Genomic DNA, 14,509 nt, shown 5'->3' on the forward strand with positions numbered 1-14,509 from the left:
CTCCCTGTCCCTATTACTCACCACACCACATGAGCGCCTCCTCTCTGTATAACAGGTGGATGTATTATTATTTCAATTTATTCTCAGATACATTTTTGATGCTTTCACAATCTTTACTGACCACCTGGCGTATTATACTGACTATCCTTGGACTTTCTTCTCCCTTCACACATTCATCTTAGCATCTTTGTACTACGCAATCATGGTTCCTCTTTTGATATTTCTGCACTAACAGGTTGCCTCTCACACAGCCTTCTTGATTATTTCTTTTAGCTTCAGTTGCAGTTTTCAATTCGGTAACATTTGATGCACTTTTTCCAATTCCTCCAACCACAGCAAATCTATTGTTTAAATCCATTCCTATATATCTCCTGTATACACTGACCCCGAGTCCTTGAAGCTACTCTCTTTCTTACAGTCTTCGCCATTAACCTCTCGCCCTTCACTTTTCACAGGCTTAAATTGAAAGCCCATATTTTGGGTCTTTGATCTATACTCAGTGCTTTCCATCAGTTTTCCAGGCATGTTCTCATCATTCCAACACATAGCTCACATATCCGCCAACACTATAGACCATGGTACTTCCCGTCCTAATTGTTGAGTTTGGATGAAGGAACAGTGCTCTGAAAGCTAGTTCTTCCAAATAAAGCTATTGGGCTATACCCTGGTGATGTCTGGTTTTTAACTTGTTGAGTTACAATATCCAATGGCAATCAGGAAAAAGAAGCCCTGGCACAAATCAACTTTGGCTTTGAAACTTTGACTTCAAAAGTACTTTGCTGCAGTTAATACAGTTTGGGATGCCCCAACGGTGTGAAAGTTGCTACATAAATGCAAGTACTTTTTGAATTCCAATCAGAAGTTAATTTCGTTCTCTCCAAACAGTGGTCTTGATCTCTATTCGGGACGATTTTGTTTTGGTTAAATATTGTCCCCTGAGTTGTCAATTGTATCGGGCATCAGCTTTTCGAAGTGGGGTAGGTTGTCAAACATTGCTGCTTGGTTTAAGAGCAGCACATATTCTAATTCCTGCACAGTGCAGCCTGAAAGCCTGTGGAGACCAGAGGCGAGACGCTCCCAGGGCACAGGTGATTGACAGGCGATCGCCAACACTTGACGCCATCACGTCCCGCCGCGTGGTTTCCATGGTTACCCCAAGCGCAGCCTGGGCCGACAGGATGAACACTTTGAGGGAGAATTGCAAACAACAGAATGGTGGATCCAAGCTATAAAGCTGGAAATCCACCGCACCCCTGTTTTTTCGCTGTGTTTGTTTGAGCTGGGATTTTTATTTGCACTCTGAGGCGCAGTAGGTTCAGGGAGGCCAAGGACACTGCTGGCTGGAGGCTGCGCCCTTCAGCTGAGAAACCATCCCAAGAAGTTGCAGGCAGCTCCTGTTTGTGAGAACCAAGCTGCGGGCCCTTAAAAAGCAGCTGGCGAGGCCCGAAGGTTATTGATTATTTTTAAAAATATATGAATTATTATGATCTACATTTGATAACAGACAACTCTAACACATATCTCATTGTGGGAAACTGGGGAGAGCGAAGAATCTGAGGCTGTAGCTTTTCAGTTGCTAAGGTGCTTTAATAGGGCTGAAAGCAAAGATTGAAATTACCCTCCTAAGGGTTTCCGAGTCTGCAATGTTATTGGTAATAACGGTTTGATCGTTTCAATTCTCTTGAACTTAACTTAAAACATGTTTTTGCTTGATTGTTCTATTACATTATTTATTATTCAAATACATCGCAGACTGTAACCGTTTATACGTTTTTGTGCCCTGGAGTGCAATAATTGAACATTTTTAGCTTCACATGTAAATTTGATGTACGTTGTAGTAATGTGTATTAAACTGTCATACCATTAGTTCTGTTATCAAGTATCCCATGGTTTGACAACCATTCAGTGTGTACAACAAAGGTACTGACGTGATTAGCATAACATCTGCTCGACACTGGCTGAGAAAATGTACTCATGTTTACAAGAGTTGCGATTTAAACAAAAATGACAGTCTGCTGTGGCTCAGTTGATAGAACTCTTGCCTCTAAGTTAGAAGGCCTGTGAATTCAAGTCTCACTCCAGGGCTTCATCACAACGATCTAGTCTGAGACTGAGGAAACGTTGCACAAACCGTGGTGGTATCATTCGGACGAAGTGTTAAACTGAGGCTCAGTTCAATCATTTAGGTGTAGATGAAGACTCGGGAATTGTCCCCAGTGTCCTAGCCAATATTTAATCTTGCAGTCAAAAACTCAAAAACGATCTTGAATTGCTACTTGTGAGAATTTGCTTTAAATAAATTGACTGCTACGTTCCCTACAACAATGACTACATTTGAAAGAAGTATTTAATTGTCTGTCAAACACATTGGGTGTGAAAGGTACCAAATAAATACAACTTTTATGATTCTTGTGATGATCTCACATTGCGTGTCAATGATGCTGATTTTTCAAAAATTTTTCAGATCTAATTGCAGCTGGCTGCAGTGCCTTAGGCTTGAAATGTTACCTTCTGCAATTTACTGTGAAATACTTTCACTATTTTCTCAATTATTTCTTGTTTACATGAAGCTAATAATGTCACTTTCTGTTCCAAAAACTAAGAGTGGTATTTTTTACATATTATATACATCTTTATTGATTATGTTTCTGATAGAAATATATTCGTTCACATATTTTAGGAAATTCCAAGAAAACAAAACAAAGGGAGCAAGAAGGATTCATGGTCTTTGCAATAAATAAAATGTGACAATACATTTTCAGTTACTAATTTGTCAATAAGCTATATACACATGTATTTGTATTAACACGTTCAATTTTCTATTTTAATAAGTAGATTATGGATTAGTAAAATAAAAGAAATATGTTTAAGGTGTTGTTTAAGTAGATTAACTAGTGAGTGATCTGACCATATCATTGAAAGAGTCGTCAATGATGTGTCTTGTGACATGTCAATTCATCAATTCAAAGAAAGGGCCCTTCGACTCATCAGGTCACTTAACTACCACTAAGAATGCGCTAATCCCAATTTCCTGCACTTGACCCATATCCTTGAATGTTATGATACTTGAAGTACTCATCCAAATTTTTTTTAAAGTTTGAAGGTTTCTAGCCTCCATTATCTTCATACCCCCTGCTGAGTGACAAAGTTTTTCCTAAATCCCCTCTGAATATCCTGCCTCTTACCCTAAATCTATGCCCTCTTGTGATTGACCCCTCAACCAAGGGGAACAGCTGCTCTCTAGTCACCCTGTCCATACTCCTCATAATCTTATACACATCAGTCATGTCGCTTCTAAGTCTTCTCTGCTCTAAAGAAAATAATCTAAGCCTATCTAGTCTCTCACAACTGAATTTCTGCATCCCAGTCAACATCCTGGTGAATCTCCTTTGTATCCCCTCTTGTGCTATCACATCCTTCCTGTTGTGAGGTGAACAGAATTGCACACAGTACTCCAGTTGTGGCCTGACCAATGCTGCGTTCAATGGTCGGGTGGCATGGTGGCTCAGTGGTTAGTACTGCTGACTCACAGCACCAAGCTCCCAGGTTTGATTCCAGCCTCCTGTCTGTGTGGAGTTTGCAGATTCTCCCCTTGTCTGTGTGGGTTTCCTCCCACAGGCCAAAGATGTGCAGGTCAGGTGAATTGGCCTTGCTAAATTGCCCATAGTGTTAGGTGCATTAGTCAGAGGGAAATGGGTGTGGGTGGGTTAGTCTTCTGAGGGTTGGTGTAGATTTGGGCCAAAGGGCCTGTTTTCACACTGTAGGGAATCTAATCTAATTTAACTCCAACATTAGTTCCTTGCTCTTACACTCTATGCTGCAACTGATGAAAGTAAGTGTCTGATATGCCTTCTTAACGATACTGTTCATGTCCTCTGCCAACTTCCAGGATTTGTGAATAATTACCCCAAGACCCCTCTATTCCTCTAAGCTACCCAGTGTCCTGCCCTTCATTAAATACCCCCAATCTTGTTTCTTCTTCCAAAATGCATCACCTTGCATTTATCATGGTTAAATGCTATCTGCCTCTGATCTGCCCATCTGATGAACCCATCTATAGCTTCCTGTAACCCATAATCATCTTCTTCACTATTAAACCACTCTAGCAATCTTGTTGTTTTCTGCAAATTTGCTTAACACTCCCTCCACATTTTCATCTATATTATTAATGTATCTAATAAACATAAAGATCTCATTCCTGATCTTGAAAACAACACCCTTGGACACCTGTCTCCAGTCTTGCCAACAGCCTTCTACCTTTTCTAAGAGAGATAGCTGAAGAAATAGCAGAGGCATTAGTGGTGATCTTTCAGGAATCACTAGACTCAGGGAGGGTCCCACAGAACTGGAAAATTGCTAAGGTGACACCCATGTTTAAAAAGAGCAAGGCAAAAGACGGAAAATTACAATCCAATTAGCCTAACCTCGGTTGTGGGTAAGAACCATTTTGAAGGAATCCATTTTGAAGGATGAGATTTCTGAATACTTGGAAGTGTATGGTAAAATAGGGCAATGTCAGCATGGCTTCATCAAGGGGAGGTCATACCTGACAAATCTGCTAGAATTCTTTGAGGAAGTAACAAGCAGGTTATACCAAGGAGAACCAATGGATGTTATCTACCTGAACTTCAAGAAAGCCTTTGACAAAGTGCAGCACAGGAAGATACTGAGTAAGATAAGGGTCCATGGTGTCAGAGGCAAGGCGCTAGCATGGATAGAAGCTTGTCTGTCTGGCAGAAAACAGAGTGGATGGATAAAAGGGTCTTTTTCAGGATGGCAGCCGGTGACACGTGATGTTCCTCAAGGGTCAGTGTTGGGACCACAGTTTTTCACTTTATACAATTCACGATCTAGATGAAGGAACTGAGGGCGTTCTGGCTAAATTTGCAGGCGATATAAAGATAGGTAGAGGGACAGGTAGCATTGAAGAGGCAGGGAGGCTGCAGAAGGATTTGGACAGTTTAGGAGAGTGGGCAAAGAAGTGGCAGATGGAGTACAATTTGGGAAAGTATGAGGTCATGCACTTTGGTAGGAAGAGTAGAGGCATGGACTATTTTCTAAATGGGGAGAAAATTCAGAAGAATGATGTGCAAAGGGACTTGAGAGTTCACGTCCAGGATTAAATTTCTAGGTTGAATCAGTAGTTGGAAAGGCAAATGTAATGATGGCATTTATTTTGAGAGGACTTCAACATGAAAGCAGGGATGTGCTTCTGAGGGTCTATAAGGCTCTGGTCAGAGGAGTTTCACGTGAATGGTCCCAGGAATGAAAAGCTTAATATATAACGAATGTTTGAGGACTCTGGGTTGATACTCAATGAAGTTTAGAAGGATGAGGGGGGAAACATACAGAATATTGAATGGCTTGGACAGTGTAGATGTTGGGAAGATGTTTCCATTAGTAGGAGAGACCAGGATGGGAGGGCACAGTCTTCGAGTAAAAGGAAGACCTTATAGAACGGAAATAAGGAGAAACTTCAGCCAGAGAGTGGTGAATCTTGGAATTCATTCCCACAGAAGGCTGTGGAGGCCAGGTCATTAAGTATATTTAAGACTGCGATAGATAGGTTCTTGAGTATCAAGGAGTTCAAGGTTTACAGGGAGAAACAAGGGAAATGGAGTTGAGAAATTTATCAGCCATGATTGAATGGCAGAGCAGACTCGATGGGCCGAATGGCCTAACTTCTGCTTCTATATCTTAGGGTCTTATGATCTTTTTACTAAGCCAGTTTCTGATTCATCTCACCAAGTTTCACTCAATTCCATGTGATTTAACCTTCTCAATCAGTCTCCCATGTGGGACCTTGATAAAAACTTTGTTAAAATCCATTTAAACTACATCAGTGAACTTCTCTCATCCATATACTTGCTCCAGTTTGAAAAAAAAATTAACAAATTTTTGACAAAGCCATGCTAACCATCCCAAATTAACCTTTCCAAGTAGGTAACAATTTGCTTCTTCAGAATTTTCTCCATTAGTTTCCCGACCATTAATGTGAGACTCACCGATCTGTAATATACTGGTCCATCTTTACCACCACTTAAAAAGTGGAACCATATTAGCCGGCCTCCAATCTTCTGGCACTTTCCTTGTGGCCACAGAGGAATTAAAAATTTGTGTCTGTAAGTTGTTGAGATCTGAGTTAAACAGTGACCTTCAATTTTACTGACTGACTTTTTTTTGCAAGAATTTAATTTGAGGCTAGAATGTTCCACAGGGATGTGCAAAGATGCTGTTTATTTACAATGTGATTCACTATTGCACCATAGAAGAATTTTATAACATATTAATCACAACTGCATAGTCATTGAACATTATTTTGTCTTAATTTCTCAAATACTATTGTAGTCAAGCTTAAGGTCACACTCATATCTTGCTTTAAGTTGCAATTTATTTTATAATTTGCTTATTTTAATTATTACATATACATATTAGCTATGGGTAAATTGCAATCAACCTTCTCACCTCTTAATCAGAAAATTCTGGGTTCAGGTCACACTCGACATTGGAACACAAAGATCTAGGAGAGGTGCAGAGGAAGTTCTCTGTGGGAATTGATTTTTGAGATATCTAGTGGGTGGCACAGTGGTTAGCACTGCTTCCTTGCAGCGCCAGAGACTCGCGTTCAATTCCCGCCTCAGGTAACTGACTGTGTGGAGTTTGTACATTCTCTGCGTGGGTTTCCTGCGGGTGCTTCGGTTTCCTCCCACAGTCCAAAAATGTGCAGGTTAGGTGAATTGGCCATGTTAAATTGCCCGTAGTGTTAGTTGAATGGGTCTAGGTGGGTTGCCATTTTGGCGGGTCGGTGTAGACTTGTTGGGCCGAAGGGACTGTTTCCACACTGTAAGTAATCTAATCTAAAAAAAAACAGAGACTTTGTTAGTTTCTTAGAAGCTGATAAGTAATCTAATAATGCTACTTCAAAGAATTAGCTGCAGCATTCCTGACCAATATTTATTCCTCAATTAGCATCACTTAGAAAAAACAGATTAATTGATCATTATTTCATTTTAATTTGGAGGATCTAGTAGTGCAGAAATTGGTTGCCTATGTTTTATATATTATAGCAATTCAAAAAAGTACTTAATTTTGTCTAAGCATTTTGTAATGATCAGAGATCAAGGAAAGCACTGTATAATTTCAGGTTTTTTCTTCGATATTGTCTCAGGAACACCACCAGTTGTATGGTTATGTTGAACAATTTAGATCTTCAACTTGAACGAAACAGCATGGAACGCCATGTCCCTGTCCACCCTTTACCTGAAGAGATCCAACAGGTATGCAGACGTTTTTTGATATATGTGATGGAAAAGGCCTGCAAATTGTTCTGCATCTATTCATATTTACTTATTATTATCTATGTAACACTTATGATTACATTTCTTGGTATACAATAAATGTCTATCTACCTTTCGGGCATTGTTTAGGATAATTTGTTAGTAAGATCTTAAGATATGGGAGCAGAAATAGGCAATTCTGCCTACTGAGTCTGCTCAGGCTCTAATCATGAACTTATCTATCTCTGTCTTAAATACGCTCAATGATTTGGCATCCACAGCCTTCTGCAGTAATGAATTCCACAGATTCAGCCCCTCTGTGAGAGGTATTAAACTAACTGGCCTGTAGTTTCCTGCTTTCTGTCTTTATCCATTTTTGAATATACTGAGTGAGCATACCTTGCCAGAGTCAAATACCTGAACCCAATGACCATTTATAATTCAGATTATCTGTCAGTGTGGAGTTGTACCTAGTGCATGTTGAAATATTTTCAAATTTAAATCTGTGATTTTTGAAAGCAGAAATACATTTTTGGTTTTAGTATATGATTTATGTTTCAGTAGCTGTCCCTTATTCCAATTTTATCTGCCGTAAATGAATATGAATGTTGCTGAATTGAATTGCTTTCATTATTGTAAATGTCACCAAGACAAATATTGATTTCTTTTACATATTTAACGTCTGAACCTGCCAGTTAGAAGCACTGAATGAGTAAACATTTTGTTGAGAATTCTGTTTTCAGCTGTTGTCTTAAAGCATCTCTCTTCAGTGATATTATGTTTGAAGCTGGAAAGCAGCAGGCAGAATCTAAATCCTTGAGAGCACCAGAGAAAATATCTTGCAACTTCTCAAGAGCATGATGTGCCACTTCAGTGGAATAGACAGTCCCGTTAACAACCTCAGATACAATAGCAATCAGAGTATAGTTTTGTGAGCAACTGACTTTTTTATTGCTGTGCTTAAAAATCATACTTATTTTGCCTGATGAAAATGTAATCTCATTTTCATTTTGCAGCCAATCTTTTATGACCTCTGCATTCTGAATATTTTAGAGTGATGGTCATTTTTTAAAAGATTGAAATCGATATAGCAAAGTGCTTGTGTTCTGAAAAAGCATTGCTATTCAACTATAATAACTAAACACAGAAAATGCTGGAATTATATAGTAGGTCTGGCAATACTCCTGGGGATAGAAATAAAATTTACCTTTGAAGGTCACACACCTGAAATATTTACTCCCTTTAGATTTCCAGCATCCAAAGTCTTTTGCTTTGGCCAGTCAGTTTGTGGGATTGATTGATTCATGCATTGTATGTATGTTCTCACTGATTCAGTGCAGGCAAGTTTTTCAGGAACTGAAAGTACAAAACAAATTCATGAATATTATCCACATCAGATACCCCAGTTTAGCTCAATTTGGCTTATTTAAAATAAAGTTTTAAACAACAGTATTTTTTTTTCTTTTCAAATAAGGATATTTATTGATTTTAATTAATCTAATTATTAAACCAAATTTAAGATAAAATTAGTCTATTTAAAGATTGCCTCTGTGGGATTTTTGATATTGCTTGTGCAAATACTTGAAGTTCCTGTGTGAGCTTGCCTGACTTATACTTCTGCAGTAATTAACACAACTGCAACAGAAGAAGAATTTAGCCAGTAATCTAGATGGTTCATAACTTATTTTCAAGTTTGTGAAAACAAACCTGGTGTTGTGCAATTACCATGTCAGACCCCACATTGAAAATATTTTAGTTTGTATTCTATAAATAAAACAGAAGCCTTGGACCTATGTGGTATATCCAGGAGCATTAGTCTAATGTTTACTATTAGACTTTTGAAACTAGAATTCCCACAGTGTGGAAACAGGCCCTTCGGCCCAACTAGTCCACACCAATCCTCCGAAGAGTAATGCACTCAGACAATTCTCTTACATTCTACCCCTGACTAATGCACCTAATTTCCACATCCCTGAACACTATGGGCAATTTAACATGGCCAATTCACCTAACCTGCACATCTTTGGATAGTGGGAGAAAACCGCAGCATCTGAAGGAAACCCACACAGACACGGGGAGAATGTGCAAGCTCCACACAAGCAGTCACACAAGGCAGGGATCAAACCCAGGTCCTTGGCACTGTGAGGGAACAGTGCTAACCACTGAGACACATGCCAACCAGACTTGTAAATCAACATGTAGCCAAAAGTAAGTTGTCATCTTAAATTACTAATTACAGTTGAAAAAAATTACAAATTACAGAAGTATATCAGACAGAAAGACAAAACTCCCTGTTTTCAAGATTTCTTGTCTCTGTACTCTTGTTCATGACAACATGCTCTCAATTGTTAATTCAAATGTACTGAAACATCTACCGTTCCCTGTGTTGCAAAGCTCTGAATTTAACTGCAGTATGTCTGTTGCAGCATTAACTTCAGTTCCAGTTTCAGCTTCATGTCGAAACAATACTTCACAGTTGTACATACTCTTTCATTTGTGATGTGTACTTTGACATCATTAAGTTAGCTAATTCATCAGAAAAAGATGAGGCTAATTATAAACTTAGAAATTACTATTGGGATATCAGTGGATTCATGTTCAGTGCATTTATATCTCTACTATTTTAATGCAAGCATGAGCCTTTTAATAAAATTCAATAAACATTGAAATGGTGGTCTGAAGGTCTCATTAATGCATTCATATTCCAAGAGTTTATAAGTCTTCATTAGTGTAAACTACTGATTGGCATTCTGCCACCTCACATTCAGTGGCATTGTTACCTCTGAATCCTTTATCTTAGGGACTACCACTGAACAGAATAGTGCAGCAGCACGAACAAATGAGAGAATTCTGCAGTGAGTAATTCACTTCCTGACTTGCAATGAGGTGATGGCATTGCGATACTGTAACTACATTAATAATCTAGAAACCCATGACAAGGGTTTGAACCCAATATGGCAAATGGGGATGTTTGAATTCAATAAAATAAATTTGTAATTAATGGCAGCCATGTAATACAGTTGATTGTTGTAAAAGCCCATCTGATTTACTCATGTCCTTCAGGGGACAGGAAATTATCATCCTTACCTGGTCTGGTGTACATGTGATTCTGTATCTATAGCAATAACTCTTAAATGGCCTAGCAAGCAATTATTTGGCAATTAGGTCTAGGCAACAAATGCCGACCAAGGTAGTAACACCTACATCCCACGAATGATCAGAAAAATGTTTCTCCACCTACTTACTATCCATCATCTACAAGGCACAAGTCAAGGAGTGAAGTATTCTCTCTAGTTGCGTGGATGAATGCAGCTCGTACATTGTGGGCGGCACGGTGGCACAGTGGTTAGCACTGCTGTCTCACAGTGCCTGAGACCCGGGTTCAATTCCCGACTCAGGCGACTAACTGTGTGGAGTTTGCACGTTCTCCCCGTGTCTGTGTGGGTTTCCTCCCACAATCCAAAGATGTACGGGTCAGGTGAATTGGCCATGCTAAATTGCCCGTAGTGTTAGGTAAGGGGTAAATGTAGGGGTATGGGTGGGTTGCGCTTCGGTGGGTCGGTGTGGACTTGTTGGGCCGAAGGGCCTGTTTCCACACTGTAAGTAATCTAATCTAATCACTCAACAAATGCAATGTCATTCATGATGAAACAATCTGCTTGATTGGTACCCTATCTGCCACCTTTAACATTCACTGCTGACACACAGTGGCAGTAGTTTTAGTGTTAGAAGGATGGTAATTTATAAATGAATCCTCTCAGCTCCCACATTAAAGTAGAGCTTGATGACTACTAAAAAGTTTAAATTGATCTGTTTAAGGAATTAAAATAGTGGATCAGTATGAAAATGTTGAATTACAGTTGACAGAACCGTTTGAGTTTCAGTTAGTTTGAACAGAGGGACACAAACTAAGCTAAATGGAACTGAAAGATCTTAGCTGCATTTCTCATATTTCTGTGCACAATGATGTGCAAAGCAAATGGAAGCTGAAGATTAACAATAGTTTCTTTTTAATGAATTTTCTTAAAGTTTTTCATCCAGTCAATTCTATCATAAACTTAATCTGTTTTCTGCAGAAAAGAAATGAGACAAAACTTGCATTTCTATGCTGCCCTTCATAGTCTCAGAATAAAGCATCCCAGTTATTTAGTGCTTTTTGAAATATAAGGTAGGAAATGCAGTTGCTATTTTACATTCAGCATGTTCTTGCATACATGAATGAGACCAGGTATTTAACTCTTGTGGTGTTGCTGAACAGACAAACATAGGCTAAGACTTTAGAAAAACTCCCTTTTCCTTATTTGTGCCACGGAATCTTTTACATCCTGCTAAGTGGACAGATGGAATTTTAATAAAGTCAAATTTGAAAGTTGTCATTCTTCAGTGCTGTACTGATTATCAGTGTTGCCTTCTTGCTAGATTATTACTGTTATGAGGTTGCATTTTGTATCTGTTGCTAGATCTAATTATTTGCTGTGTGTATGCTATAATGCAGCACCACATTGCCTTTTGTAAAAATAAGTTAGAAACTTATTGTCTCAAAATAGTATTATCAATTATTAGTTTTCCATCACAGCAAATCCTGCCATACTATAAATTGTGAATGAATTCTGATCATTTAGGCAAGCATGTTTCATGTGAATGAAACTAGAAGACACACAAACAATTTATACATGTTAATCAATGGGTATTCATTCCAGGAACTGAGAGAAAATGTATGGTTTCCAAGTGTGGACAATTATGTTTCCCAGATAACAACTTTTGATGTTTGCACTTAATGTTCTATTTATTCTATGAGGTATTGCTAAGTTCTTAAGAGCTTTTCAAATGACTATTTATGCACTGGGTTGGGTGGGGATGGGTGGTTGGTGGTGGAATCATTTTTCATACACACGCAAATCACAAAGAAAGATGCAATCTGGAAATATAAACAAATAAAACATGGTGCCATTAGGCACTCATGAAAAATGCATAAATTGTCTTACTGTTTGTGTGGGATTTTTAAAATTGAGGTGTGACTCATGACCAGTTAGGAGAGGATGCAAGACTGGACAATTCGATCATAATCTAGAAGTTAAATGCATATGAGTCATTGCATAATCTTCGATCCTGAGCACCTTCACAAAACATACCCTTAGTATCCTGAAGGCAGAGAATTGTAGAATGGTTAGTGTACAGAAATAAGCCATTTGTGTCTAAGCTGTATCTCTGAAAGAGAAATTCACCTAATGCAACCCCCCCACCTTTTCCCCTAGCCCTGTACAATCCTTTTTAGACAACCCAGTTCCTTCTTCGGTGCCCCACATCCCATAAATCACTCAAATGAATCTGACTCCTCTACACTGTCTCAGGCAGTACATTCATGACAGATGCTAAACACCACAAGAAGTCTTTAACTCATATCACCATTATTTCCTTTGCTGATTACTTTAAATTTGCAATCTATGATTCTTGATCCTTCAACCAATGGTATGTTTCTCTATGCCTACTCTGTGACAGTGTTGAACACCATATGCAGATTTTTTTCAAATAAAAACAATTCATTTGAAAATTTGCAGTATTGTTTTTTATTTTGCGAGTGGCTAGGTAAAGACACCATTTAAATCACCTTCTCTCATGGTCTTTAAGCATGCGGGAATCTATTCAAATTGTAACAAAGGAATAATTTTATATAATTTAACCTAAGGAGCTTGAAAGTATGCATGGTTTACAGAGTCATAGAGTCACAGAACCACACAGCATGGAAACAGATCCTTTGGTCCAATTTGTCGATGCTGACCAGATGTCCTAAATTAATCTAGTTTCATTCACCAGCATTTGGTCCATACATTCTAAACCATTCCTTTCATATACCCATCCAGGTGCCTTTTATATGCTGTAGTTCTACTAGCTTTCACCACTTCCTCTGGCAGCTCAATCCATTCATGCACCAGCCTCTGCGTGAAAAGGTTGACCCTTAGGTCCCTTTTAAATCTTTCCCCTCTCACCTTAAATCTATGCCCTCTAGTTTTGGACTCTGCTACTTGGAGGAAAATACCTTGTCTATTCACCTTATCTATACCCTTTATGATTTTATAAACCTCTCTAAGGTCCTCCTTCAGCCTCTGACGTTCCAGGCAAAATAGCCCCACTCTATTCAGCCTCTTATTGTAGCTCAAATCCTCCAAATCTGGCAACATCCTTGTAAATCTTTTCTGAAGCATCTTAGGTGTCACAACATCCTTTCTATAGTAGAATTGCATGCAGTATTCCAAATGTGACCTAACCAATGTCCTGTGCAGCCGCAACATAACCTCCCGACTCCTATATATAATGCACTGACCAATAAACGCAAGCATACCAAATGCCTTCTTCACTATCCTGTTTACCTGTGACTGTACTTTCAAGGAATTGTGCACCTGCACTCCAAGGTCTCTTTGTTCAGTAGCACTCCCCAGGGCCTTACCATTAAGTGCAGAAGTTCAGCCCTGACTTATCTTACTAAAATGCAATACCTCACATTTATCTAAATTTGGAACACATTGGCTTCCCAGCCCATTTGATCAAGGCGCCGTGGTACTTTGAGGTAATTGTAGCAACAAACACAGATTTTGCTGGAAAAAACTCCGCAGGTCTGGCAGCATTTGTGGAGAGAAAGCAGAGTTAATGTTTTGGTTCCAGTCACCCTTCTTCAGAACTAATTGTAGCCAGAAAAAGGCTGGTATATATGCTAAAGAAGGGTTGGGAGGATGGGGAAGGAGTAAACGATAAATGGAAATGCCAGCCAGAGAGAGAGAAATCCAATTGGCAGACAAATGAATGGATAGAGGTCAGCCTGGGAGAATGAGTAGCTGCTAGTAGGGACTATTAGTAACTGACAATAGGTTGTTTGTGATAGTAGCCCATGTGATTGGTGTATTGGGGTTGAAGTAAGACATGGGAGAAGCTGCTCAGGCCCTAAAATTATTGAACACAATCTTTGAACACAAACACAGAAGGCTGCAGGGTTCCCAAGTGGAAAATGAGGTGTCCTTCATCAAGGTTGCGTTGAACTTTCCTTTAGCATTGCAGCAAGCCAGAAACAGAGATGTTGGCCAGGGACATGGTGGTGTGTTGAAATGGCCGACAACCACAAACTCAGGGTCATTTTTGCAGACAGAATGTAGATGTTTTGCAAAGCCTGCACTTTGTCTCCCCAATGTAGAGCAGACCATATTATGCAGCAAATATGGTAAACTAGATTGAGTAAAGAG

At 39.1% G+C, this 14,509-nt stretch overlaps 1 protein-coding gene across 1 annotated transcript in view; it reads left to right on the forward strand.

The window, feature by feature from the left end:
• The first annotated feature begins 1,204 nt into the window (after positions 1-1,204).
• The window catches only part of lekr1 (leucine, glutamate and lysine rich 1), a 213,687-nt gene continuing 200,382 nt past the window's right edge, over positions 1,205-14,509 (forward strand). The window contains exons 1-2 of the mRNA XM_060833918.1: positions 1,205-1,449; positions 7,169-7,277. Of these exons, the coding sequence (XP_060689901.1) occupies positions 7,185-7,277 (93 nt within the window). The 5' untranslated portion in view covers positions 1,205-1,449; positions 7,169-7,184. The remainder of the gene's footprint in view (positions 1,450-7,168; positions 7,278-14,509) is intronic.

Source organism: Hemiscyllium ocellatum, chromosome 13 (assembly GCF_020745735.1).
Source record: "Hemiscyllium ocellatum isolate sHemOce1 chromosome 13, sHemOce1.pat.X.cur, whole genome shotgun sequence".
Taxonomy (NCBI): domain Eukaryota; kingdom Metazoa; phylum Chordata; class Chondrichthyes; order Orectolobiformes; family Hemiscylliidae; genus Hemiscyllium; species Hemiscyllium ocellatum.